Here is a 27,315-nt window from a genome sequence, read left to right on the forward strand (position 1 = left end):
CAGCTTTTATAGTTTGGTACCCAGGGAAGCTGTGTGTTGGATCTTTTTATTGGATTTTTTGTATGTCCGTCCATGTGATTAGAATATTTACATAGGCTATTTACGAACCGACACTTTGCCGTTGGTGGTGATGTTTCAGATTGTGATGAAAGCTATAAAGATGACTACACAATTAAACTGAAGTTTAGCAGTCACGCCAGTGTGCATTTCTGCCTTTAAATTACCAGCCATGCTGACTGATTTTCTGCCTGTTGCGTTCTTGTAATACTGTTTTGCTTTTCTCTGAGGATTCACATCTACCCAAAAATCCTGATGAGAGGAATATAACTTCTGCCCATGTTGCAGTCAAAAAATAGAATAAATGTAATCTCTGAACAGATGTATAATAGCAACTAGGTGTTTCTTATGCCAAGACTACCTTATGGTGTTAGCCGTTTGTACCTATGTCAAGAAAGAATCTACAGACCTACTTCGCATTTTCTGTGCTGATTTTGATGGGAAATCTGTGGAAAGGATTTAACTACACTTTTATTGGTAACTGAATGTGTAATCAAATTAGACAATATATTTAATAAACAGACAAAAAGGGTGTGTGAACTTTGTGAATGATGGAACTTTGAAATTGTTCTAGTCTTCTTAAAGTGAAATAGTTGATTTAACATTGAAATCAACCAAAGGAATGGTTACCAACATAAAATAAATGAGTATCCACTTCTTATACAGTAAATGACCCTTAGCACAAAATCTCTCATCACTGACAAGATGGGGCTCCCTGTGCGTCTCTCTTGGTTTCATCTGCTTCTTTTTAAACACAGGAAATGAAGTCAAAGGGTACTGAAATATTTGTGTTTATTTTTGCCGCTCTTAACAGATAGAATTTCCAAACATTAGCCAAAGGCTGTCCATTAGCAAAATCAGAATGATCATGTCTGTCTGTCTGGCAGATTTAAAATTTGAATACATTATTTAATGCATTTCTGTTTTTTATTTCCTTTAATTTGCTCTGTTTGCATGTTATGCTCTGTGCAGCAAAAGAGCAAGTTTTCCCAAATTCAAGTCATGAGTTTCCTTGTTTTAAAGTGTATTTAAAAAAAGTTTAAATTTAAGTTCTTGTTTTTTAATTAAATTGTTTTTATTTTACTACAATTAAATTAATAATAATAATAAAATAGGTAGTAATTAATAATAAGTTTTATTATATTGTTTTTTCAGTCCTGGAATATTAAAGGAATATTATAAAGTATAACAATAGAAATTTCTATAGTCAGAATACAATAGTCCAGTCGTTCTCAACTGGTTTGGACATGAGACCCACATTTTCCCATGGTCATTAAGCTGCAACTCAAATTTTTAGGAATTTATTTAGTATTTATACTTAAAAAAATGGTTGACACACACAAGTACTGTTCACTTTACTTAACATACACATGAATTGTAAGAATAGCCTATCACTAACACTGATGAATAAACAGGCTATTAAATAGCAGTCCCAAACTAGTTTTTGTTAATACAGTAAAGTTAGTAAGTTGGTATGAGCCATCACAGTCATCAAAAATATAGAAAATAGCACAAAGTGAAAATAAAGTGATATTTTGGGTTAAGGTAATGAAACTACAGTTACCATGGTAAATACACAATACTAACATGGACTAAACGCATGGACACTGATCCTAATGAATAGAATGAACATCATATGCAGGGGTGCACATAACTTTTTTGGTCTGGTTCTCAAGGGAGCACCTGGAGATGTTGCTTGGTACTCACACTTTACATGACACACTTATCCTAAAAGCTGTCCTGATCACTTTCCTCCTGACTGCTCTCCTCACTATCATCTTTTCTCTCGAACATGGTAGATGATGATAATGATTTTTTTTTTTTTTTTTTTTTTTTACTGACATTAATGACAGACAACAGCAAGAATATTAGGCTGCTGTCATTTTAAGAAGGAAAGCACAGACCGAATAACTGACACACATCCGGTTTCTTTCTCAGCTGATCACTTATGACAACCGAGAGAATACTTGCCGAAACAGGTATTTTGACATAATTTTGTGTGTATGTGTCCGTTCAAGCGCAAGTAAACGCGAAAGAGGAATTAATTCGGTGTTTGAGCGCTGTCTGTCTCTCTCTCTCTCTCTGCGTGCGCGCGTTTCGGGGGTGTGAGGCTGTGCGCACAGATAACAGCTCGCGATTTTCGCCTCTTCTTCCGCTTTTAAACTTGTTTGAATGTGGTAACTGGCGAGACAAAACACGTCCAAATGATAAACTTTCACTCTATGATGATTAAATTTAGCAGTTAATCTACGAATCACATGCGTGCCGAACCGTTGGACCTTATCCGTACGGATCACGGATTAACTGCGATCCGTAGCACGCCTAATAATTAATGAACACATTTATCATCATGATTGCTATCTTACCAGAGATGGAGAAAAATCCTACTCCAGTAAGTAAACGTGTCCCTGTGAACTGGGCCTCAAAAATGTTGGTATTCAGAAGCGCTTCCCTCCATGTTTTCTGGTGCGCATCGTTTATTTTTTACTACGCATGCGCACCTGCGTACCACTTATGCGCACCCCTGATTCATATGGTACCTGCAGGCAAATCCTTCCCATACCAGCTACTTAATCTGTTGGTACTTTTTGGAAATTTCATGATTTATTAATTGACAATGTAAATGCGACATTGCATACTCGTAATTTCTTTTGCTCTTTATATATAGTGAAGTGATATACAGCGCGCGCCTCTGCATTTGCACGCGCAATTTAAGTGTGCATGACCACGAGAACAGCATATCTGACGACCTGACATGAAAGTTTGCTTTTCTGAGGTGACTTTTTATTTTGTAACAAGTTACGAAAATAATGTTAGAATAATGACACTGCCATATATCCTGACAACAGGACAATGCTTTTTTTTTCTCAGGCACTTTACAGAAGAGTCAACAGCTTTCACGTCTTTCAAAATAAAAGTCTCACATTAGTAAATAATTAAGAATGAAGTTTTTTGTTGTTTTTTCTTTGACTACACAATCCGTGACCCACTGGTTGAGAATCCCTGCAATAGAACAAGGGAATTTTAACATTTAAAAGAACTAAAATGTAAAATGGTTATGATAAAAAATGCAAGTATCAATGTTACAGCTTTGTCTGGCTTTTTCCCAGCCAGGTCTTTAGACAAACTCTACAACTTTGCCGACTGCGCGGGACTGCACCTGATCTTTGGGTTGAATGCCTTGCACAGAAACCCTGACAACTCATGGAACGCCTCCAGTGCTCTGAGTTTGCTCAAATACAGCGCCGGCAAAAAATACAACATCTCCTGGGAGCTCGGCAATGGTGAGTCCTCTCTAGTGCAGATTCAAAAATGATCTTTAGAGTTATCTTTGACATGTTGTCATTCTGTGATATGGAATGACATACATCATTCATGCACCTACGAAAGAAAAAAGCATCCATCTATAGATGTGATTATTGCTATAGCAGTGATTATTGTGGGAGTGTGCATAACTAAAAAAGATGCAAATTCGAACCTTGCAATGTGGAATTCTTGAGCAAGACACTAAAAGTATCCCTGTTGTAAAAATCAAGTTGTTTATATGTCTGTGGTGTTTTTTAATATGCTTTAAGGAAAACCATGTGCAAATTCATCAGTCAACACCATTGCTGAGTATTTTCTCCTTAAAACTGCAGTGAACCAAAGACCAAAGAAGTTTAAAACCGCCCCTGTTTCCTCCTGTCACAAACATGTAACCAATCCCGTCAATGTGTGTCAAGGATGCTGATTTTTAGAAGGCAGCTGTCTGACTCTGAGATGGCGAACGGGAACATTGTTTGTGTAACATTAGCAGCACAATATTAGCTGTTTGATGACATAGTCTGTTAAGCCAAAGGCTAATCATATCATATACCGTTATGTGTCTGTCGATAGAGCGATACATAAAAAGCATTACCATTCTGATACAGCGACTTGTAGCCTGTATAATTCGCTCTTTTTCTTCTTCTGAATCAGTTTCTGGTTTACACTGAATTAAAGCAATATTTCCACTTGCCATTGTGTAGCGTTTACTACAGTTGAATGAGTGGATCAGGTAGTCCGAGATGGTGTGATTGAGTGGAGGCGGGGACTAATTTGCATATTCATGGTTCCACGTATAGCCTGTGAAATGAAGCTAGGGTGTAGAGTTACATTCAAGCTATTTTAAAGCATGAAGAAATTTTCACAGGAAAAAAATGTCATTTTGATTATCAAAGATAAGTTTTAATGGATACAATTATTGACTGCAGGAGGGATTTTAACTCAAAATTTGACAACTTGACAAATTGCTTTTGTTTCTCTTTTGTAAGTCGCGTTTGGAAATGCATTAAGGTAAATTTGATTCTAAAAGTCTTTGTTTTTAGGTTCTGTGAAACATTTTCTAAGACTTTAGCCCTATTTGAAAGGGTTTATCTCAAAAGTAGTTCAGAATGTATGTTTTTAAAGTAATTAGGGGTGAATTCAGGTTGATTGGGACATATTTTGCCATTGAGATGACTGGGAAAAAGTGTCCCAATCAATTTGAATTCACCCTTATGGATTTCTTAAATCTTTGTACATTCACACAGGATCAACTCTTAAGTTTGTAGAAAATGATAAATTAGGTGTGTACTACATTTATACATTGTTGTCACTGACCAATCGTGTTAAGCATTTTGCTTAGATAATTATATATGCTGGAAACATTAAACATGATGGGATTAGTAGGAGAAATTAAATTAATTGAATTTACTAAAACAAGCAAAATAAAGCATGAATTAATTGGTAAAACTTTATTTGTCCTTGTCCTTGGTCTCTTTCTGTCCTTGGTCTCTCTCGAAATGTTTGAGGAAAAAAAATGCTACATTTAAGAGAAGGCCCATAAATCCATACTCAACAAGCATCTTCTCTTTTTCTGCTGTCCTCTCATTGACCACCATCCACTTGAGATCCTTGAAGTGCTTGATGTACAACGGCACACAGGCTGGGAAAGCGTCAGCTGGATAAGCTGAGGATATTTTATAGGAGCAGTCTTTACCGGTACAATATTGTGCAGTCTGGAAAAATTACTGACATGGCCAATTCAAGAAGCTCTGGTCATTATTACATTACCCCACCTCTTCATATAAAACTAATCCTATCCGAATAGGGCTTATGTCAGGAGATAAATTCACAAAGCAGAATCCAAAAGGACACCTGGTGACTTTGTAATCTGCTCTAAGCACTCATTCATCTTTTGTTCTGTGCCGGACATGCTGCAAATTGCCCCATTCATGATGCCTTTGTATCAAATGTCTCTCTATAAACATCAAAACATCAAACTTTTGACTTGAATAATTATGATCTTATGATGATAATAGGTCCAATAAAATGGTGTGTGTGTGTGTATGTATGTATGTATGTATATATATATATATATATATATATATATATATATATATAAGCTGTTATTGACAACATGTGCAGCTTGTAGTATTGCACACTTAGTATTTTCCATACTAAACACTAAACCTATAAAAATACCAGAGACTGCTTTAAGAATGTACACAAACCATATATTGTCTTAATCGTTTGTTTATTGGCTACAATTTGCATGTGTCAAAACGTTACTAGCTGTCGGCATAGAAAAACTGCAGGCGTGCAGCAGATTGCTGCTTTTGCTCTTAGATTGTCATACGAGACCGAAGGAAGCAGAACGCTCACAGGGAGCAATCTGTCTGCTCATACTGAATGTGAAATTCATACAAAAATTAATTATATAATATCATAATTTAATATCTGACATGTAATACTGGATTAAAATCTGGATAAGTGCTGAATCTTTCCATTTAACTAATTCTAATAAAAGCATGTTAATACTGGAACAGCCATTTGGATGTTTGTCTTTCTGGCTTCAACTTTAACAATAACCACGTCCGAAGAAAAGCTGTTAGGGATAACTTGCAAAATCAGATTTTGCGAAGCTGTTAATTCAAAAACAAACACTTTCAAGCAAACAAAGAGTCCAAATGAAACAAAGGGAAATATTTTCAGCTGTGGGTGGATGTTTATTGAGTGGGTCGTGCCAGCGTGACACAAAGTTTTGATGTAAGGGCACTGTGATGATTTATTTCAGGACTGTATTTCATGAATGTGTTATTTGTGCTTTTTCTAAATGATAGGATCTGGATAATATTTTAATGGATAATAATAATGTCTCATATTTTCCACTGGCCTCGGCCTGGCCCGGTACTGTATTGACACAACAGCTCAGCATTTCTGTGTTTCTCTCCCTACACAAACACATACTCACACAGGCTGTGATGTTTATAAAGTTCGCCACTTGACTTCTGTAACGTCCTCGCTGTGATTTCAAGTGTGCACCTCCCACAAGTGTTGCCTTGTTTAAATAGTTTACAAAGTGCTGACCACAATATAGGTCGTAATTCAAAGGCAGTTTGAATGTTCGCTTGCGATTGGGTGTCAGCTTGCCTCAAAAGTCTTAAAGGGATAGTTCACCCAAAAATGCAGTTTTTGCTTGCCACAATTGTCAAGCTCCAAAGAAAAAAATCAAAATATATATACTAAATGTTTCAAAAGTTTGGGGTCAGTAAGATTTAAATATTAATAATAATAATATTAATAATAATAATATTTAGCAAGAATGCATTAAATTGATCAAGTGGAATTTTACATTAAAATTCAAATGAATGCTGTTCTTTTGAACTTTATAAAGAGAAAGTTGAAAGTATCCTGTAACAGTTTCCACAAAAATATTATGCAGCACAACTGTTTTCAACATTGATAATGTTAAAAATGTTTCTTGAGGACCAAATCAATGTATTAGAATGATTTCTGAAGGATCATGTGACACTGAAGACTGGAGTAATGATGCTGAAAATTTAGCTTTGCCCTCACAGGAATAAATTACATTTTAAAATATATTCAAATAAAAAGTTATTTTAAATTGTAATAATATTTCATAATATTACAATTGTTTATTTATTTATTTATTTATTGTATTTTTGATCAAATAAATGCAGTGGTGAGCATAAGAGACTTTCAAAACCAAAAATCCCAACTTTTGAACAAATTCCCTTTTAAATGAATTCATCCTTAATTAGTAAACCAGAGTCTCATCATGTATTTTTTCTTTTATTTCCCCGCACAGAGCCCAACAGTTACCGCACAATGGCTGCTCGTTCAGTCAACAGCTCTCGTCTGGCTCAGGATTACGCTCTTCTGAGGACGTTACTGCAGTCGGTGCGTTTCTACAGCCGAGCTAACCTCTATGGGCCCAACATCGGCCGTCCTCGTAAAAACGCAATCCTGTTACTAGATGGGTGAGTATCACTGTCATTTGTTTAGAAATATTGTAGCCTCCCTGCATGCACTTATTTCTATGTTTGACATATGTGAAGAGTGATAAGTTATAAACCAAATCTGTTTCTGCAGAACTGTGCAGGAAACTCCACAAGTTTTGGGGGATAGGATATTTTGGCTGTTTTTTAATTGCTTTTCAATTGACAATTGGAAACTGGAGTAATAGCTGCTGAAAATTCAGTTTTGCCATCACAGGAGTAAATTACATTTTAAAATATACAAAAAAAAGTTTTTTTTTTTTTTTTTTTTAAATGTGTTCCTGCAGAATTGTGCAGGAAGCTCCACAGGTTTTTGGGTATATGATATTTTGGCTGTTTTGATGATGCTGTCAGATATCAATAAGAGTATCGTACTTTCAACTTTGTTTAACACATTTGACTACATTTGAACATAGTACTAAATATGAAATGTTGAGTAATTTTCTAGCTTTGAAGCTTTCAGTAGATGTATGCATTTCAATCTCTTTCTCATCTGGAAGAATGGATTAAAAAATATAAACTACTGTTTAAAAGTTTGGGGTCAGTTTAAAAAAAATAATCAAGGGTGCATTAAATTGATCAAACGTTACTTTCTATTCATTGAAGAATCATGAAAAAAAATGTATCACAAAAATATTAAGCAGAACAACTGTTTTCAAAATTGATAATAATAATAAAAATGTATTGAGCAGCAAATCACCATATTAGAATGATTTCTGAAGGATCATGTGACACTCAAGACTGGAGTAATGATGCTGAAAATTCAGCTTTGCCATCACAGGAATAAATTACATTTTAAAATATATTAGAATAGAAAACAGTTATTTTAGCAAATCACAGTTCTTCGCTGTGACGTAAATAAAGTCTGTTGGTTAGTCCCTATTGAAGTCCACTATATGGAGAAAAATCCTGGAATTTTTTCCTCAAAAACCTTAATTTCTTTTCGACATGAAGATCTTGGATGACATGGGGGTGAGGAAATTATCAGGAAATTTTAATTCTGAAGTGAACTAATCCTTGAAGCAGTTTAACTTTGTAGATGAGCAGCAGTGTGACGACTACTATAATGGGTGTCTCAAATATGTTCTGATTGGCTGTGATTGCACATCACGCGGCATTTTGTGCTTTCAGTGCAGAAAGGCGTTGTGACTGTTCATGCATGGTGTTGGCAGAAGGGCTTATCTGATTTTTGACTCGTTTTAATGGCTTGTATAAGAGATCTCCAAAGCACATTGTTTAAGAGAGCGCGGTACCGTCCGCCTGCCTGGAGAAGCACATAGCTGAGTCGTGTTTATGTTGCTCCATGTGGATTGTTAGTCCAGGGGCCTGTAGCGCCATTGAAACTTACCATCAGATAAATAAAGTGTCACTCTATTAATGGTGTGACAGAGCAATGTTCCACCTGCATGTTGCTTGTTCCTCCCACTCTCTCCTGCAAGAGCGCAGAAGCTTCAGTATTGCAGCTCTCAAATTTTGAGCATAAAGTGCAACATATTAACAGATTTTAATTCCAGTAAGACATTATAAAAGAAAGAACTTGCAGTCAGTAAATCAAGAACCATTCAGATGGATTTAGTGAGTGTCATTGGACTGAGTATTTCTGAATGATTCATAAGAGTCATTTGTTTGTGAATTACAGTGCAGAAGAATAAGGATGTTCAAAAACTGCTGGCAGAAGTTTTTTTAAATGCATTGTGTCTATAAAGGACAAATAGTTAATGGAAACCCCCATTACTGAATTCCCTTTGAAATGAGAATCATGTCTCAATCGTTTAGTCTGTGGTTTTAAAAAAAGGGATTTGAGCAACACTGCCAACCTTATGCTTCTAAACATATATATTTTATATGACAGAAGCTTATTAAAGCAGTGCCAGTGTTGATGTGCTTAGTATTAAGACCAGATTTTTCAAATTCTGTTCTTGTAATGACATCTGAGATAAATACCTCTGGGTTTCATTTGTGAGTATTCATTTAACATTGTTTGTGCTTTTGTGCTGTTCATCAAAAACTGGTTTTGTAGAATAATGGCTTTTGTGAGTGGATACTGATTGGTTGTAATTCCTGTGTGACAGAGCCAGACATAAATCTATCAATGCCTGTCCAGAGCTTCCTCATTCTTGCAACCAGCAGGCCCTGTCTACACCTCCACTAACACACAGACACACACATGTTGGGTTTCCATGTTTTATGGGGACATTCCATAGACATAATGATTTTTACGCTGTACAAACTGTATATTCTATCCCCCTACACTACCCCTACTCCTAAACCTACCCATCACAGAAAACATTCTGCATTTTTACATTTTTAATAAAACATTGTTTATTATGTTTTTAAAGCTATTTTAAATATGAGGACTGTCCTCATATGTGAAATGTTTACGTCGTAATACCACTATAATACCCATGTCATTATACAAATTTGTGTCCTCATAAATCATGAAAACAAGCACACTCTCTCTTTCACACACACACTGAAATAAAAAAAAAAAAAAAAAAAATATATATATATATATATATATATATATAGGCCGAGGCTCACTGAGGGGAGCAAATGCTGGCCCGTGTGGTCCGATCCAACAGACGAGCTACTGTAGCTCAAATTGCTCAAGAAGTTAATGCTGGTTCTGATAGAAAGGTGTCAGAATACACAGTGCATCGCAGTTTGTTGTGTATGGGACTGCATAGCCACAGACCAGTCAGGGTGCCCATGCTGACCCCTGTCCAACAGTGGGCACTTGAGCATCAGAACTGGACCACGGAGCAATGGAAGAAGGTGGCCTGGTTTGATGAATCACATTTTCTTTTTCTTCACGTTGATGGCCGGGTGCGTGTGCATCGCTTACCTGGGGAACACATGGCACCAGGATGCACTATGGGAAGAAGGCAAGCCGGCGGAGGCAGTGTGATGCTTTGGGCAATGTTCTGCTGGGAAACCTTGGGTCCTGCCATCCATGTGGATGTTACTTTGACACAGACCATGTACATCCTTTCATGGAAATGGTATTCCCTGGTGGCTGTGGCCTCTTTCAGCTGGCAACAAAGCAAAAATGGTTCAGGAATGGTTTGAGGAGCACAACAACGAGTTTGAAGTGTTGACTTGGCCTCCAGATTCCCCAGATCTCAATCCAATTGAGCATCTGTAGGATGTGCTGAACAAACAAATCTGATCCATGGAGGCCCCACCTCGCAACTTACAGAACTTAAAGGATCTGCTGCTAACATCTTGCACACCTTCAGGGGTCTAGTGGAGTCCATGCCTCGACGGGTCAGGGCTGTTTTGTCAGAAAAAGTGGGACCAACACAATATTAGGAAGGTGGTCATAATGTTATGCCTGATCGTGTGTGTGTGTGTGTGTGTGTGTGTGTGTGTGTGTGTGTGTGTGTTTGGGAAATATATATATCAAATGTACCATTTTTTTTTTTTTTTTACTATTTCTTTTTAATAAGGAAAAATAATGACTGATTGCTATGGAAGCCCATTTCTGCCTCAGTAAAAAATAAAAGCTAATTGCATTGTGATTTTATTGCTTGCAATTGCGGTAATTCTGCTTTTATTGCTTGCAATTAAATCTTTTTGTGTGCTTGTTTTCAGTAAGCTTGAATTTTTTTACTTAGGCTAGTATTGTGCAGAATGTATAACTGCACATTTTCAATGTCATCTAAAATTTTGGCATTAATGCAACAACCTGGGTTTCTAGTAAAAAATAACTCTATAAATAATAAAATTACTATATAAATAATAAAATGGCTTGTATCGTGATTTTTGGTCATATTACCCCTAACTAAAAGTGTCAGTAACATTGTTGCTTCTCAAGTAAATTATATTTCAATAAGGAAAACCTGGGCCCACAAGGATGCCTAAAATTCTCAGCACTTGTTCTACTTCAGCTATCTATCATTTTTGCATAAGTTTCTCTGCTCTGTGTGATTTGTACTGTGCCGTGTAGGTGCGCCCCATTACTTTCTGCCACAAGCTGCCTTATGTTTTCCTGTGGGGGCTTTTGAGCAGTCATAACTTTGGCAGGCTGAAATGAAACTTGGTATTACAACCACAAGTGCTTTGTCGAAGGTCTTCCTCAGAACGAGACGCCACCCCTTGCTGCTACCAGTCTAGTTCAGATGGAAATGATAAATGCAGTTTTAACTCAGCAGACAGACAGAGGAAAAGAGAGAGAGACGAGAGGGGAATTATGGGACGGCATGGAGTTTTGGAAGGGTGGTCGCTATTTTTCTATGCAGAACTTTGCTTTGCCGTCGCACGAATAACTGTTTAGAAACGTCGCTCCTTATAAGGAGTTTTGTTCCCTCGTTTGATTAAGATTACTCAGCTCCCCGGTAAACTATCCTCTCCACACAAATTTACTCACAGCATGAGAGATCAGTGTCACCAGTGAAATAAACAGACACCTCCTGTTAGCCATGCAGCATGTGTGTTTGGCTATCAGTTCTTTTTTCTGAGAGTCATTTATGATGGTGGAGCAGACTAAAATGACTTAAGTGTCATCCGTTTCTCCAATGCAATAATAACATTCCCTATTGACAATACTGAATTTTTCTCTTTCACAGGTTTATGAAAAACGGTGGTTCTGTGGTTGACGCAGTAACGTGGCAACAGTAGGTATTTTACCTTTTTTAAATTATAACTTTTCATTATTCTCCATTGTTTATGGAAACTTTGAGATCATCTCTCTAAAGATGCAATACAGCTTTGCTGTGGTATGAAACCAAAACAGAATGCAAATGAAAAAGTGTCAGTAGTTCTCAACTGGTGGGTCATGACCCATAAATGAGTTGCAGGTCTGTTCTGATACTGCAGGAGGAAAACAATGCAAATATTGAAAAAAAGCACATTAAGTGTGTAAGTTGTAAGTTGCGTCCCACTTATGCAATATGTACTTATGCACTATGTACTCAACCGTGTATTGTATAAATTTTAAGTGGTTATTTTGCATCTGAGCCCCTTCACCTCCGCTATGGAACTAAAGCTGCGACAGTTAAATGCGTAAATCATCCAACATTCCACACTTTGTTTTTTCAGTTCATTAAATGAATCATCCGGGTATTTAAAGTGCACTTTTTCTATTTGGAATTTTCAGTGTGAACACACTACTCGCAGTATTTGTACTACAAAACATAATAGAATTGTGCATAAGTACGCAAACTGGGACGCAACTATATTTGTGTATAGTTAGGAGAGGGGAAAAAAATAGACCAAAATACAGACCATGTCAACTTAAAAAAAAAAAAAAAAAATTATACATTTACAAAATTATTGATATATTATTAGTCAAATTGTTGGGCAGTAATAGTACTATTAATACATTTTAAATGTTTTATTTTTATTATATTTAATATTTATTAGGACCTTTATAGCAACATACAATTTTGGTACTGATTGTGGGTTCTGAAGCAACCAGTTTAGAACTACTAGGTCCATCATCATTGTTGAAATTTTGATAAAAGTAGTTTCATAATTTGTTCTGTACAATAGTTTTTAATAGTAGTAGGTGGTTGGTATATCGGCCAGGCCAATTAACTGGTTGATATTTGTCCATTTTGAGGTTAGGGTTAATGTTACCCACTGGTGAATTAAGAGAACTGCTAGTTAAATCAGCGTCATTTTCAAAAATCATCTGCCTTGTCAATGGATAAGACACGTCTTCTGTTTTCAGTTATTTCATAATGAGCATTTTACTCCATATTTACTCAAAACATTCAATATTAATTTTGAACATTCATTATGTATAGTACGTACATCTCATTTGTTTTCATTGCATGTAATATATCTGTCATTGGCTACCTTGCTGTCTAGGCTTCAGCAATACAAAAAGTCTGTCCTTCTGCTCTGTTGTTAATCAAACGTAGAGTCTGCTGTTCCCCACCTCCGCCATAATTTCTAACACCTGTGAGGTGGGATAATGTGCTGGAAGGTAAATTTACACTCCTTGCAAACACATGCAGGCCTCTAATTGAGGCTTTTTTCCTAATCTGGTTAAGTACCATTACTGAGAAGGATCGTAAAAGACGTCAACAGTTGGTGTATGTTCAATAGTACTTTAGTACTTCTCACTTTGGTTAAAACAATTAACATTCTGTTCATACTTTAAACGAAAAAAGTAAAAACAGTAATATTGTGAAATATTATTACAATTAAAAGAACTGCTTTCTAATTTAATATATTTTAAAATGTAATTTATTCCTGTGATATAAAGCTGAATTTTCAGCATCATTTTACTCCAGTTTTCAGTGTCACATGATCCTTCAGAAATCATTCTAATATGCTGATTTGGTGCTCAAGAAACATTTCTTATTATCAATGTTGAAAACAGTAGTGGAAACCATGATACATTTTTCAGGATTCTTTGATGAACATTATAACATTACAAATGTCACTTTTTATGTTTAGTGCATCTTTGCTGAATAAAAGTGTGAATTATTTTTTTTAAACTTTTTTAATTTTTGAATGGTAGTGTATATAATATATACATTTATAAATACTTATGTATACATAAATACATATAAATACTTCACACTTGTTCACAGTAAATGAATAATATGATAGTTTTTAATAAATAAGATCAGTTACGCTTCACCTGCGACAGACTCTTTTAGGGATTAGAGCAGCTGTTTTCCTGAGGCTAAAGGATAATCACCTGTAGTGTAATTCATCTCTAAACAACAGCTTATGTCAAAACCCTCCATCCTATTAACTTCTTATGGAGGTGAGGACTGTGTTTTCTACTTTGAGAGTGAATTTAGCTCTCGTGTCTGTCCATCAGAGGGTGAAATGGGTTTGATTAGGGTCTGATTGTGGAATGGACTGGGCATCTCTTGTCTGACTTTTATTTTGAACCTCTTGTTTTATGTTGTTGTCTTGTCTTTGTTCTCTAGCCCAGTCCTGATTGAATCCAGGTGTGTCCTCATTAGTTGTAGAGTATTCATATTGCCTTCTTTAGTCAAATATGAGATTTTATATGATGGCTGCATCTCAAAACTTAGGCTGCTGACTTGTTGACTCGGTGTCCTAGCAGGCAATGACTTTGCAGGCAGTGTTTGCACACAAAACTGATTTTGGACAGACTTCTGAGGCAGCATAACTGTTTAATAGTGCAAGCTTTAGTGATAACTAAGTGAATATTTAATTACTACAATACTAATTTCTCATTAGAAATGACATCAGAAGTGGAAAATGTTGGTCAAAAACATACATTTACACACAAACTGAACACCAACCGCAACTTTCAGATGCCATTATATTTTTTCAACTGTCACGATATGCACACGAGTGCACAGGATTGTGGGATATCATAGGCAGAGGAGGATACATCTATGTTGCCTTCAAAAAATCGCCTTTATGCCTTCCTATCTTGGAATGCATCCTCCGAAGGCAGCGTTTTTAAGCTTTCAGACGCAGACTATAAAACCAGCACAATGCTTGGAAGATGATGTGTATAGAAACAAAATGGCAATGCTATGGTTAGCTTGGCAGGTGTTCATTGACAACACAGCGGTCTTCTGGCAACCAAACTGTGGAAAATAAATGATGTGGTGATGCAATGCTGCCATTTGTTTTGTATGATTATCAGTCACCATGTGTAATGCACCTGTCAGGTTTTGCACCAAACAGGATTTTGAATCATGTGATATCAGAACTTCGACTGATTTATGTGTTGTATGCATAAAAACAAATGTTTATCATTAACTATATGCACCTCTTCCTGGGTTCTGCCATGTTCACATGATGTCATTCATCTGCATCTTGACAAAGCTGAAGAAAAAAATTATTTTGCAGTGTTCCAAGAATTTCCAAACAACAAATAAAACAAAGCCAAGAACATGAACCAGGCTTTCAAAATAAAAGCCAACCGGAATATCAAACTAAAAGACAGACAAGAACCAAACTAAAAGATTCCCAAATCCTTAAAATAGACACGTATTTTTTACATGGACAAATTTCACTTCTGATCTAGCCATAATTTCCAGTTTGACGCATTAGACAAGAAAATGATGTAATGCCTGATATCAGGACATTAATTTTAGGAAAGGAAGTTGTTATCAGGGTTAACAGTGAATTATGTGTGTACTTCTGTGGAACTTCCCCTAGTTTATTTTTGATGATTATCGCAGATACAGCTCTGGATGTTGCATGAAATTTAAGTTTTTTTTTTGTTTTTTTTTTTGTTTTTTTAAATGGAATTTGGCTGAAAGTCTGGACATCTGGTTATTTGTCTGCCTCCAATTGCTCAGTAACAGAGTTGATGAAACTATTGCTTGCCCAGTTATCTAGTTGGCTTAGAGAGAGGTTTTGTCTGAATTGCAAATGATTTAGTATGGTTTTGGAAACATCCAGTAGAATGGCTTTAAAATTAGAAATAAAGCACAGTCTGGGAAAGTGTGTTTTATAAATTTAGAGCTGTCATTGACATGAGATATAGCTTGCATAATTTTCAGCTTTTATTGCAAATTAAATACTTAGTAAATCATTTGTTTTTTGTTAAATTTTCAAATAAGTTCAAGTTGCAACAATAAATGATTTTCTTAAGAAAATATTTTTCATTGAATGTAATGTTTTCTTTACAAAAGTAATCTGAACAGCTTTTTTAGTGATGAAATTATCTGTTTTTTTAATGGTTTGCTGTATATTTACAAAATATACCAAGGCCTGCCTCTTAACATATGTATTTCCATACCTCCACACACCTGCTCACGCAGACATCACACGTTATCAGCACGTTCAATGAGGCTATGCAGAGATGTAGACCGGGCGCCACAAACAAACACAGTTCCTCCTGAACAAAACAACGAGCATATGCTGTGTTCATGCCATGTCATAACCGTAATTACAAGATGGCAACCTGTGACATTCTACCCGGAGCGGTTCATGTCCTCAGTCTCGGATTTATGCGTTTCTGTGTCAACACTATCAATGGCGAAATGAATCTGCAGCAGTCAGGTACAAAGGCGATTCTAGGATTTCAGTATTAGGGGTGCTCTGCCCCCAGTGAGGGTATGATTAAAAATATTTAATATATTTTTTGTATACTAGGTTAGGCAGGAACAATACATACAATAGGTTCTACACTACCAATCAAGTCAACCCCTGAATATTGATTTTATTTCAAATCATTTTAGCTAACCATATCATACTCATTAATATTCATTTAGAATATAGACAAACCTTATATTATACCATAGTGTCTGTATTGGCAGTATGTTTAATCAGTCCTATAGTAAACCACTTTTATTTAAAAAAAAAAAAAAAAAAAAAAAAAACTAAATAAATAACAGCACATGAATCTGTCAATTTGCCATGTCTATAATTCAGTGTGACATCAAAAACCACAAATGCCTTTACTCTAGGGCTATAAATGTCAAAATCAGCTGCTGGGTCATTATTATTTAGTAGAACGAAATAACTTCACATGGTGTTTTTTCTGTTGCTGTCATTCAGAGGGAGAGCTGTCTGTCACTGGCACTGCACTGTAAAAAAATATTTTCATGATTTATCACAACTTTTCACAAAACTTTTGTCAAATCAGTTTAGGTTCACAAATGTTGTTCAGATAACATACTATTTTGAGTTTCTGTTGAATAATCTAATGAATCTCTTTCTTTGTATCAACTCAAATTTTTAGTTTAAATGAACTTACAATTGTAAGGTAACCAGGTTAGGCTACTTACGTTAAGTTAAACCAACAAATCATGTTTACAGTGTGATTGTATTTTTGATCATTTCTGTGCATGGTGTAAATCTAATGCCACACCCACAATAATACCCTAATTAAAAAATAAAATTTTGAAATGAAAATAACATTTTCTAAAGTATGTCTTCATGTTTCATTTTCGCTGGAGGAAAACAACTGTAATGTATGAAAGCTTGTTTCCGCCACCAAAAAAAAATTAAAAAGGTGATTGCGGCTTTTTGTCTCACAATTCTGACATTTTTCTCACAATTGTGAGTTTGCATCTCGCAATTCTGATTTTTTTTCTCAGAATTGCGTGATATATACTCGCAGTTCCGTACATGTTTTCTCACAATTGCGAGTTTATATCACAGTTCTGAGAAAAAATAATTAAAATTACAAAATGTAAATGCGCAATTGTAAGAAAAAAAGTTATAATTGTGAGATAAAAATATGCAATTATCTGTTTTATTCCATGGTGGAAAAAATTAAATTAAGAGCTCTGTAAGTTGTTTAAATTCTTTATTATTGTAACGTTATGTGCTTTGAGACATGACGTAATTTAACGGCGTCTCTCGTCTCGTGGTGCTTTGCAGACTCTGCTGTGTGCGTTCATGTGTTTTGAAGGAGGCGTGGCTTTGGAGAGCGCTCTGAAGGGAGGGTGGGATCTCATGCTTTCAAAGCTAGCTTGCTATTGCTAGCCTCTCCAAAATTGTCCCCTACCATTAAAGTATTTATATATTAAAATAGAAGCATATATTGTTAGAAAATAGAACAATTGTTTATATATATATATATATATATATATATATATATATATATATATATATATATATATATAACAATTGTTCTATTTTATATATATATATATATATATATATAATCATATATATTATATATATATATATATTTATCTTTTTATTTATTTACTTATTTATTCACTGCCGACTGCTGGAGACAGACAAGGCAAGTTCCAGGTCAGCAAGAGTTTTTTTTTTCTTTTTCTTTTTTCTTTTTTTTTTTTGTGATATCATGAGAAATCACAGATGCTGTGTTCAGAGAGCTTCAGCGAAATATGCAGGGCAATTTTTTTACATCTCATTCTTGTTGAGCTTTCCTTCACATGGGCTGTTCAGAAAGCGCTTGACTTGCTCAACACTGCATTGCAATATGGCAAACCTTTAATAATCAGAAACAAGCTCATTAGCGAATGGGCGCTCTCTTTTATCTCCCAGCACAATGACAGCTGGATGTGCTTTCAATGACTTTAATTAGTTCCATGCTGAGTGGCTTTGAATTATTCAGTAATGAGAAACTCCAAGTGTTTTATCAAGTGCATGCAATAGCTGCGGTCATTAAAAGTTATAAGGGCATAAACAAGTTTGCATTTCTCCCTCAATTAGACAGCCCCCCTGCGTCTGCAGAGAGAGGGTGGGCCAAACAGACTCATTAATCTAGAGGTCAACCCTGATTAAAGGAAGCGGAAGTAGGAAAGGGTGTCATAGAGGAGAATTTTATAAAAAACACCACCTACTTAGTCAAACTCAAGCCATATGTGCTCACACGTTCTAATGCGCAATTATCTATTTACAGTAAAGGATGATTCCAGGTAGGGCTGGGCGATATACCGGTCGACACATTTAACCGGTACAGAAATTTGTCAACCGGAAGAGATTTTGGACTATCGGCTCTATCGTGGTTATGCTCACATGACGTTATGATGCATGGTCACAAAAGCTTATTGTTTACATGCCTTTTTAAGCATTGCGGTGACTTTATACTGTTTATACTGACAAGTGATTTTATACTGTTTAAGCACAATAAGCAGCAACAGAGAACTCCTTTCACTATATGCATGCACTGTCTAAGGGATGTGCTGACATAAAGCCTTTGCTCATAAAGCGCATGAGTACTGAACTAAGTTATTTTTGCTGCATAATTGGGCTTTGACGGTTAAATACACATGCTTACGTGTGAAAATGCTGTCTTTGCAAGTATCTTTGTAAACACAGTCATTTATGTCTTAGTGAACTGTTGAGATAGAAAATGCATGTGTAACAGCGTATTGGATCCGTGCATTCGATCTTAAAGTGACGGCGGCCTAATATATCTGCTATTGTCTGTGTCATTAATGATAATCAAACATCAAAACAGAGAAAAGCTATGTTTGATATCACCCCCTATACCCTCATTCACTATTCCCTACATTACTCCACTAATATAGTCCACTTGAGGCAGTGAATGAAAATGAGTGAGTGAATTCATTCACTGAGTGCACCGGAAGGGTTGCTGCTTTTTCATAGTTTAATAATCATTTGAAAATTAGCAAACTGGCATCTCCAGTAGTTAGATGAAAAGATTTATCTTGAACTCTTGAAAACTAGCATATATAAATCTTAATTAAAAAATTTAATAATCAATTAAAAAGGAATTTATACCTGTATGATATTACGCTGTAACCACATTGGACCAGCGCAGTTTGGAAAATGGATGGATGGATGATTCAGCTGCGGGCGCCATCTTCTGGTCAGACGTGGGAATTCATTCGGCACAACCCCCAGTGTATTATGGGTATTCTCTAGCTGTTGAGTGTACATCAGTTGTTATTGCAGTGCATTATGGTATTGAATCAGTGCACTCGATAACGTCCACTATGGTTTTTACTTAGGCTAATATTAGTTTTTCTTTTTTTTTTTTTTGTGATGTTTTAGTGACAAGAATTATCAAATTCAATATTATCATAAATTTTAATATCATAAAAACCTTATTTAAAGCAAAAATAACTATATTGTGATATATATCGTTACTGTGAAACAAAATTACTCATATCGTGATATAAGATTTTCTTCATATTGCCTACCCCTAATTACAGTAATAATAGCCTTCACAGGTTATGTGAACAACTCGTGTGGTTCTTGTAGTAGTGGAATTATCCTTTTTTAATAGTTTGTTGTATATTTACACAATATATTCCAATTTGTCCTGCCCTGATTGATTGATTGATTGATTGATTGATTATTTATTTATTTTTTATTATTTTTCTAATTGTTTTATTTCTCCTAAGGAATTTTAGGAGAAACACCCGAAACAAATTTGATATGAAAAAGAAAAAAAGAATTTAATTAAGTGTCCTGAGCTATGGAAGAAAAGCCAATAAAACCCTTCCCTAATTTATTCTTTATCTGTTACATTAGGAGTTTGTTTTCCATGAAACAGATGCATTTTTCTTTCACTCATCTTCTAGACATCTCCTCTGCTTTTAATGCTAAAATTTAGAATTCTTTTTGTTGAGAAGTGGCTGATGGACTTTACAAGTGGAATCTAAAACACCACAAATGAAAACACATTAGCTAAATATAATACTAGGGAGGTTGAGAGTTGCTCTTTGCTGTTTGATATCCAAAGATAATGAAGATTTGTTGCCTCTAGTGTTGTGCAGCTTAATCCCATGGAGACTCTAAATTTTGAAGGTCAGTGTCCACAGAGAACCACTATTCCTTCAGATACGTCAAGATCTTGCAGTTCATTGAGGCCCTCTTTCCACACTTTCCTCCAGATGGCCGGCCCACAGCTACTTCATCCCGAACTCCTCTCTCACTCACTCACTCACTCGCTGCAGCGGCTCTTTGACCAGAAAGAGCTCTGCATCTTGTCACTGCTGTCTTCTTTTACACCTTAATATAATTCATGGGCTAAATCTGTTAGCTATTTTGTGTGTAAACTTGCAGACTGGCTAATGCCTTTAATTCATATTTTGAACTTTGCTCACTGAGGTGGGAAATGTGGATTGTGTTAGGCTATTTCATATTGTAATGGTAACATCAAGATTGATAGCTTTGCCATTCTGGTGTTTGTTTTTATTTGAAGTTATTCCAGTCTCAGGCTTTTTTTCAAGGGAAAATATTTTGTGTGTGTGTGTATATATATATATATATATCTCAGAAATATCACACTTGTAGCCTGTTCAGCCATAAGCAATCACAGCGTGCTGATATACAGCCATATCGCACGCCTACGAGTGCGTTTATACAAGACTTTGATGACACAAGTGTGTAAATAAATAAGAACAACAACGGAGTGTCTTTAAAAACCCTCTTTTGTGAGGAACTACTTCCTTCCGCCACGGATTCAAATCTCAAGTTGACAGTTTAACAGTTTAGCCCAAGCCTTCGTTACTAATTCCAAAAACGTCACTTTAGAACCAGTAACAATGGAATGTTGAGTTGCTTCATTGAAACTCACTGTTATATGTGGAGTATTATGAGAGAGAGATCACCTGAGAGAGTGCATTACCTGCACCTAGCTGATATTCTTCAGGTCAATCTTATATTCATAATCACAAAATCAGTTTGAATGTCCGCTGAGGAAAGTTATATCTTTGTCTTTGTCCTTTTAACATTTAAGACATTCCCATGACAGTGCTATTCAATGCATTTGTCAGTTGCGTCTCGTAAGATGTTTAAAGTTAAAAACAGTGTCCTTTCCTTGTTTCAGTCCAATTCAATATAAAAGTCTTTGCGACTGACTGACTCACTCTTAAAGATAGTCTTTGCCACCATCTCATGGCATATTAATGTAACTTTCACTGAAGTCGAAATCACTAACGGACTCTCTCAATACCAAAAAAATACGGCATTTTATTTATATAAAATATTATTGTTTGAACAATAATATTTAAATTAACAACAAAAGCCATTATAACAGTATAAGAAGTAAAATAAACACAAGCAAACAGTTCAATCAAATGTACAAAAGCAGCACTCTAGTTAGTACAGGATTTAATTTCAATGTAAATATGAAGTTATGAAACTTCATATATCCCTTAAGCCAAATCTATTAGCTCTGGAACAAGTAATAGATTAATAAGACCAAACTTTGCCCGTTTGATATAGCCAAAACAAATTATACCTCATGTTTAAAATTCCTGAAGGACTGTTAAAAATTCCCGAAGGACTGACCAAGATGAAGCTGTTCTCTGCGGGTACATGAGTGCTGAACAGTCGCTGACAGCCTAGAGCTCGCATCTGTTAAAGCGTCAAAAGAAATAGTAAAATAGGCGCTATGTTTATATATGAGTTACATATTTGATGTCTAAATAACTACATTCTCGCCTAAAAAATCTAATTTTGTGGCATAACAACAGTAGTATTTATAAAAGATATGATAGATTTGCACGACCGCCATGACAGTCGCCACAAGCAGAGTGATACAAATGGTGAAACGGTACCAGTGCTGATATTGGGATAAGGAATTTTAACAAATCTTAACTTAAGTTTTTAAAATTGTAATCATATTTTGCAATATTACTGTTTTACTTTTTTTTTTTTATATTTAGTACTATATTTCTACTATATTACTATGTATAGTACTATATATTTTATTAAATTGATACAGCCTTGTTGAGCATAAAAGACTTCTTTCAAAAATACTAAAACATACTCTTCAAACCTTTTGAACAATATATATTAATTTACATTTTTTTTAAATTTAATATTTATATTTCACTCCTTATTTCATATTTCATAGCTCTTATGAAGATGTTCTCTTATGTGTGCAGTTACTACATTGACAGGCGGGTGACCAAAGTGGAAGATTTTCTGAAGACGAGACTTCTGGACACCCTCTCTGAACAGATTAACAAGGTCTTAAAGGTAAGATTTGGTTTGTTTTAAAGGCAGCCAGCCTGGATATCTTTTGTTTTTGAATGTGTGGGTCAGAGATGTACTAATATATGTGTTGAGGTTGTTGTTGTGAGAGTGTGTAAGTCCCTCCAGTGCTCATTAACTGTGTTTATCTCAAGGGCCCCAGGTTTATCCTCAGCTGCACCATCCAAACATGCTGTCGCCAGTCTGATAGGTGGCCTAGTGTTATGGGAGCGTGGGTCAGGGCACAGTAAGGAAGGAAAGCTTTTGATTGGGCTTACAATTTACAAGTTCCCCCTCAGCCTCATGATGTCTCAGCTGCTCTGGGAACAGTCCCCTTTTGGTCTAATAAGCAGTACCAGGTTTCACAACATTTAAGACTTCCCTCAGGAGGCCCAATCTATAAATACATAGCTCTTCTGCTTTATGCATCTCAAACTCACACATCTGGTCCAGTGTTCTCCTGAAAGTGAAAGAGGTGGGAAACTGGCCTTCCTCACAAATATCAAACAAAAGACGCCAAAGTTTTGTTCACTCCCAAACCCAGTGGGACAGTGATTAGAGCCCATTACATGTGTGATGTCAGATGAACAAGTGCTTATTCCACTTTTAAACTTCAGATGCAAAGGTCTGTTAACATAAAATAAGTAATAAAAGATGGAATTCACATCTTTTTTTTTTCTTTAGTGGATCTGTAGGTTGTCTTCGCTGATTTGGCGGCACATGTACCCTCCTGCTGTTCGTGACAGTTTACGGATTTATTTTGAAAGACGATTTGTGCTTTAGTGTTGATTCTCTGGCTGTCACTCACTACAACAGGTCCTGAGGTTCACAGTGTGTCTGAATCACAAGTGGAGAGTATGAGGAGAGCCTTTCTTTGGCTTATTATGGAATATGCCTAATACCCAACATGTGTTCTATTATAACCAGACTCTGACCCTGCAGCTGGACGGCAGTCGGTTGTGTATTGTGCTGCAGAGTTGAGATCTGATCTCAAATCATGCCCGCAAACTGTTCATGGTCAGTCTGATTCATATTGAGCACAAAAACTGGAGTCAAAATGCTGGTTTTTATCAGTCAGCTGCAAAATGAAAAACGACTTTCATGGCTTTTATTACATTTGAGTAGTACATATAATTGTATTATTAAATATATTTATTTATTTTTTATTTATTTTATTTTATTTTATTGGTAACACTAGTGTTGTCACGGTACCAAAATTCCAGTAGTCGGTACCAATACCATTAAAATGTTACGGATCTCGGTACCAATTTCAGTACCACAGGAAAATCTGTTGGAACTATTTAACTACTATTTTAAAAAACTGATTAAATATGATGGTAATCATACATATAAACATTTGGAGTGTGTGTGTGTGTGTATATGTGTATATAAATATATATATATATATATACACCTCAATTAAATAAATTTTGAAATATAAAAAATAAATAAATAAGCAAATGCTTAAACATTCATTTTATAACAGACGTGCGTGTTTATTTAAGCACTTCCGTCAGTGAAACAACACACTACAGCCTGTAAAACTATGAAATAAATATCAATATATTATGGTAACCTAAATAATAAGTCAAATATTATTTTTAAAAACATTAGTTTTATATTTTTACACAAAGATGCGTCTTGTAGCCGATCTGCGCTTTGAGAGGGATGTGGGACACAAGCAGGAAAGAGAGCATCTCTTTTATAATATCTTCATGTTATCTCCTGATGTTACAAGCAACTGACACTTGTTGTAAAAGTTCTGAAGAGCGAGTTTTATCTTCAGACATTCAGGCTAGGTTTGATTTTGCACTGTCAGAGAAAGCGAAACTAGAAATCACCGGCGTACGTGAAACGCGCTATTCAAATAAACTTGACACGCCTTATAAAGCACAACTGTGTTAAATAGAAATTGACGTGCAAGCAAAAAGGTTTCTGTCCTACCGTGTTTTTCTATTTTTCCACAGTAAAGAATGCGAATATAATAGGCCTAATGAAGAGCGAACCAAAGGAAGAAACGTTTATAATCCCCTGCGTGAGTGAAGATTTGGGAAAAGAAACAGAGATTACATTTTCAGTGGAATAACTAATGGAAAGTTTAATTCTCTGATAATCAGGTGACCAGATCGCGATTCGCAAAACAGAATACAAAGCTGACAAAGCTTAAATGTATGGACTCACGTACCTCTCTCATTCAGCATGAACCAAAATGTTTCCATGGCTGCGATGTCACACTTAATCGCTAACCTATTATTTCTTCTGTAAACAAAGCTTTGTGCTTCACTCGTGTCATATTCACGTAAAATATTGGCACAGCCCTATCAGTGGGATACTCGGTACTCCCGGTACTAAAGAAATGCTGGTATTGTCACATTTTCAAAATTTCAGTACCGAAGTACCGGTACTTTTGACAACACTGGCTAACACTTTACAATAAGGTTAATTTGTTAACATTAGTTAATGTATTAACTAACATATGAGCAATACATTTGTTACTGTATTTGTTAATGTTAGTTAATGAAAATACAGCTTTCCCTTTCAGTCGGTCACGTTCGACGTACGTCAGTAGTGACCGACGAATTGGGATATCGCTAGAGAGCCCTATCAGCTTCGAGTGAACTACAACAGGCCAATGAAGTTGGCGTGCGATATTTGCATAATGCGCACCGCCCCCGCCAGGTGGTATAAATAGGGGAGCAGATGCAATCGCACTCTGTCTTTCGCTTCGGAGCCAACCTGTGTGTTCCTGCTGTTAGTCTGAGAGTGACTTCGCAAGCCTTTGAAGAGCTTTTGTTCTACAGTGCTGGCTTTATGGCACCTTACAGCGAGGCCGCGAGCTTCCCAGAGTGAGCTTCTCGAGCTGTTATACAGCTCTCAACTGCTGTTTTCACAGCATTATTTGCCCCGTTGGTTTGCGATTTGGGCCGGTTCCTCTGTGTGTGTGACTCAGGGAGTGAAAAGTGTACCTGCAGTCACATCGCGGCTGTTCCCTGTGTGCTTCGGCACAAAGAACAAGAGCTTCTAAAAGAGCTTCACAGACAGACACTGCGTCTTTTTCAAGACGTCATTCTGTCTGTGCGTTTCTGGAGGCGGTCGTTTCCTATCCTCACTGACGGCCACAATCACTTTCTCTCATGTCTGCTTAGCGTGCTGAGACTGTGTTTGTGGGTGGTTCATATTCTCTTGTAAAAAAAGAGAGCATGCCCACGTCGGCGCGTTGTTCGTCTTGCCTTTCTCGTAAGGGCTTGAGCGCTCAGCGCGCCGTGTGCCGTCGAGCTGCCGGCTGACAGCGCGCGTTGCCATGGCAACCCAGCGCGTTGTTCGGCGCTCTAGATGCGTGGTCGAGACTCGAGTGCCTCAAACGAGGTGGAGTCCCCTCACCTATTCCCCGATCTAGTTTCTCTTTCTGAATCAGAAAAGTACTACTTTTGGTGAATAAGCCAGGGTGACCAGAGGATCACAGTGGGGCATTACCTGCCGAGCCAATCTCCGTGGGCCCCCCACTCCTCTAGCGCATCGCAAACATGCTGTGACTGTGTTCGTGGGTGGTTTATGTTTGGTAAAAACATGGCCACGTCGGCGCTCAGCGCCGTGTGTCGTTCAGTTAGACGACCACGTTCACTCTCTCACATGGCTGGTAGCTTCTGGGTGGATTGCTGGTCCTTCTCATGGGGGACCTAGCATCTTAGTCAGGGCTCCAGCAGAGGATCAGATGTCGACTGCTACATTGGAGAGAGGGTTGTTGGGCTCTGGACATGAAGATGAGGCTGAGCGTCCCACGGTTGTGATGTGCTCATGCTGAATCAGATTCAGAGTTAACGACCATGCTTTCCCGGGCCCCTGGGGGCGTGGTGTGACGCGTACTCGCCTTGCCCCGCCCCCTGTCTTAGCCTGGACGTGCATGAAAAACTTGGCAGTTTAGAAGCCTTTCTTGGTGCCAAATATGGAACACCAAAAGGGTCATATCTGCATTAAGTTTTTTCTCTCTCACTACCCTCTGTGGTGGGGTGGCAGTGCTACGGGCACACCACCTCTGCCCTGCATGGGTCTTGGCCCCCGGCAAGTCTGTGGAAGGCCAAAGCACTCATTGCATATGGGTAGTTCTGAGTCGGGGTTGAGCTACGCATGATGCAAGTCATAGCGCAGGCCCCTGGCCAGACAATGTCTACCATGGTGGTCCGGAAACACCCCTGGCTAGCCTTGCAGAGGTGTGTCATCGTCTAAGTACGCTTTCTCGATGCTCTCATCTCACAAGCTGGCCTAAAATCCAGCCCGCTCAGCCCGCAGCCAAGCCACTTGGCTAGCGAGAAGCGGTCCTGGAGAAACTGGTGACCTGGAGCTGAGGTAAACAGTTCTTCGGGAGACGATGCCCGCATCGCTCCCTCCCCGGAGGAGGGCCGGGTGGAGAATTTTGGTTTGTTCCGCCGCTGGCTCTCCGGAGACCAGCGGTGCCCACGGAGTAGAACTGTTTTCTGACCCTCCAGGTCCCAAGAGGGCGCGGCTGGCAGTGCGCGAGGCCCCACCTCGCCACTCTCAGCCCCCTCTCACTTCGCCAGCAGGTCCCAGAGTGTTGGTTGAGGCCGCCTCCCATGTGCCGTCTCCCATTCACACTGCCACCTTGCAGAGT

The 27,315-nt window shown here is 37.1% G+C and overlaps 1 protein-coding gene across 3 annotated transcripts in view; it reads left to right on the forward strand.

Annotated features, from left to right (window-relative positions):
* Positions 1–27,315, forward strand: part of hpse2 (heparanase 2) — a 99,259-nt gene that overhangs the window by 38,515 nt on the left and 33,429 nt on the right. For 2 of the 3 annotated variants that reach the window (XM_051917475.1, XM_051917477.1), the window contains exons 4-7: positions 3,168–3,341; positions 7,169–7,340; positions 11,927–11,974; positions 22,601–22,694. In XM_051917475.1, coding sequence (XP_051773435.1) covers positions 3,168–3,341; positions 7,169–7,340; positions 11,927–11,974; positions 22,601–22,694 — 488 coding nt within the window. The remainder of the gene's footprint in view (positions 1–3,167; positions 3,342–7,168; positions 7,341–11,926; positions 11,975–22,600; positions 22,695–27,315) is intronic. The other variant, XM_051917476.1, reaches the window with a different exon arrangement.

This window comes from Ctenopharyngodon idella, chromosome 13 (genome assembly GCF_019924925.1).
Source record: "Ctenopharyngodon idella isolate HZGC_01 chromosome 13, HZGC01, whole genome shotgun sequence".
In the NCBI taxonomy this organism is placed as follows: domain Eukaryota; kingdom Metazoa; phylum Chordata; class Actinopteri; order Cypriniformes; family Xenocyprididae; genus Ctenopharyngodon; species Ctenopharyngodon idella.